This window comes from Gastrolobium bilobum, unplaced genomic scaffold, assembly GCF_033153095.1.
Source record: "Gastrolobium bilobum isolate Gb01-03AN ecotype WA unplaced genomic scaffold, APGP_CSIRO_Gbil_v1 utg19236, whole genome shotgun sequence".
Lineage (NCBI taxonomy): Eukaryota > Viridiplantae > Streptophyta > Magnoliopsida > Fabales > Fabaceae > Gastrolobium > Gastrolobium bilobum.
The window spans coordinates 76499-79300 of NW_026899298.1; the positions used below are offsets into that span (position 1 = coordinate 76499).

General features: G+C 35.8%; 1 protein-coding gene across 1 annotated transcript; it reads left to right on the forward strand.

Moving 5' to 3' along the window:
* Window positions 1-801: 801 nt before the first annotated feature.
* Window positions 802-1812, forward strand: LOC133289340 (E3 ubiquitin-protein ligase PRT6-like; the record flags this gene model as incomplete). Its single annotated transcript, XM_061487257.1, has 3 exons — window positions 802-1005; window positions 1089-1630; window positions 1708-1812. Coding segments are annotated over exons 1-3 (851 nt in total), but the record flags the coding sequence as incomplete, so codon positions are not given.
* Window positions 1813-2802: the final 990 nt, after the last annotated feature.

Genomic DNA, 2802 nt, shown 5'->3' on the forward strand with positions numbered 1-2802 from the left:
TCTGAGAAATACAGCTAGCTATATATATCCACAAGTAAATGGAATGTATCAATTCTTATTCTTCTAAACATACAAGTTGTTTCACTGCTGTTGATGTGTGATGGAAAAGAATGCCAACTATCAAGTGGATAAGCACCTCATGCACTCTGAATTATCTTTGCAAAATTGGTAAACGTGGTCAAACAATTTAGAGAAAAAATCAACCAGCTTCAAGAACAAGTGCTGCCATAATCCCTGCTTCAATCCAAAACACACGTTATTAGGATCCATATCTGCAAGGAGACTACATTATCTCCTGCCAAAAGAAATACAGGTAAACAAACACTCACAATTTACATTGCTGGACTAATTCAGGCTGAAAGCTATGCAAAGAAGAGCAAATCATAAGGACTACTACTACAAGGTTAGATTCTAGCTTGGTTTTGGTTTCATATGATAAATTTTTCCTGGTGGTAAATTTGATAGGGTTCAAAGTTGTTTTCTACTGCTGTGTCAAAATAGAAAGGCGTTCAGCCTAATTACTTGTGACATGAATTTACAGAATTTTGTTTCTTCCTTTTAATAAACCTAAATTGGGAAAAAGTTATTCCAGCAACTTTATCGGTGGTCTAAGTTGCATCTGATCTCATAATTTAATCATTTATGTGAATAATTGTGATGATCCATTTGTTTGTGTGCATTGCCTGCATGCCAGAAATTTGCGTGAGTTTATTCCCTCAGGTTTTTATTTTAATTGTATAGCAAGTGTTTTTATCTACTACTGATTTACTTTTTTTTAACTGCTATATATTCACAGGTGATATGCTAACTATCTTAAAGCATATTGAAAAGGACTTGTCGAACACTGACATATGCTTTTGGAGTCAGGCTTCAGATCCTGTACTTGCCCATGACCCTTTCTCAACGTTGATGTGGGTTCTGTTTTGTCTACCATATCCATTTTTGTCATGTGAAGAATCTTTGTTATCCCTTGTGCATCTTTTCTATATCGTAGCTGTAACCCAGGTTGGTCACCTTATTTCCAACTTAATTAATGATGTGTTCTCTGATAGTGTCTATTTCCTAATCTATTTTTCCTATGGGTACAGGCTATAATTTTGTATTATGAGAAATCTCAGGATAAATCATCAAGCAAGTCAAGTTTTTCAGATTGCCTGATTACTGACATATATAAAGTTATGGGTGAATCTGGATGTGCTCTGCAGTATTTTGTGTCAAACTATTTTGACCCTGGTGTTGATATTAAAGATGCGATTCGGAAGTTTACTTTCCCTTATTTGCGAAGATGTGCATTGTTGTGGAAATTACTCTATTCTTCTATCCCAGCACCATTCTGTGATGGGGAATATATGTTGGATAGATCGTGGAATGTCCTGAATGACACCATGGACAGGGCCAATATTGACATGTTTGAGGTCACAAAAATTCAAGAGCTTGAGAATATGTTTAAAATTCCCCCTCTTGATGCGGTTCTAAAGGATGAACTTTCAAGATCTTCAGTCTCTATTTGGTGTCGTCATTTTTGCAAGGAAATTGAATTGCAGGGAATTCAACGTCATATGCATATAACACCTGCAGTTCCATTTGAATTGATGAGATTGCCAAATGTTTATCAGGATCTTTTGCAGAGGTACTTCTAACTATTATATTGTTGTGTAGGGTACCATATTACTTTTTTTATTCATACAAATATATATACGTAAGCAGGTGTATCAAACAGCGCTGCCCGGAATGCAAAACACTTCTTGATGAGCCTGCATTGTGCCTACTGTGTGGTAAATTGTGCTCCCCTAGTTGGAAACCATGCTGCAGGTTCACTTCCTACCAATTTTATTGTTAGGATTACAGTTTATGTTTAGAAATGCATTTCAGCATTTAAAGTTTTGTCTCATTCTTAAGCTGTACTACAGTGATTAATTACAAGCTTGATTTTAATTATTTTCATTGGGTTCAGATTCAAACTGATTGGTAGCTGCAATATCTTTAATTTGAGCTTCGAACATAAGTTTGTATGCTTGAATATATTTTCCACTTTTTGCAGATCTTTCCACTTTTTTCGTTGGCCATCTTACTATCTTAGATTTCTTTCAAGTTTTACGGCATCCTCTAATCTAGAATTAACAAATGTGATAAAGACTCAAGGTAGATTTAGAAAACAGTAGTAGCATTATAGGTGTGAATTATGTTTGTCAGATGAGTTTTTCTTTCTGGCGGAAATTGCCTTTCATGTCAGGAGTTGCAGACTGAGTCTGATTGTGAAATTAAAAATTAATAGGTGTACATGATTCAACGATGTTCGGATGATTAGGAATTGCAAGGAATTTCTACTTTGTATTAGCATATAAATGCTTTGTAGTTAGTTTACTTCCCGTATTACTGTTACTGGTAATTAGCTTTGTTGTTGTGTATTCGCTTGATCATGGTGTGTGCAACACCTGATTAGTTCTCTTATGGTTAGTTTGTTATTTGTAAATCATTACACTGCCTCATTGCTAAGTCAACTCTTAGCTCTATAAATAGAGCTCTATGTGCATCTGTTTGCTACTTGAATAATATCTTCAGAAATTCTCAAAGCTTTTCAATGGCTTGTCTCTCCTCTCTCTCTCATTCTCTCTCATCTTCGTGTTCATTTCTGTTATGGTGTCACAGCCTTCAATCTGAATGCCTGATCCATACCGAGCCAAACCATGTCTTCCGCATCAGATTTACCTTCTTCTAATCGAGAATCATCGCATGCAAATCGAAGTTCAGGAGGATGCTATGGAGGATGTAATAACAGAGGAAGAGGCTGTGGAGGAAGAT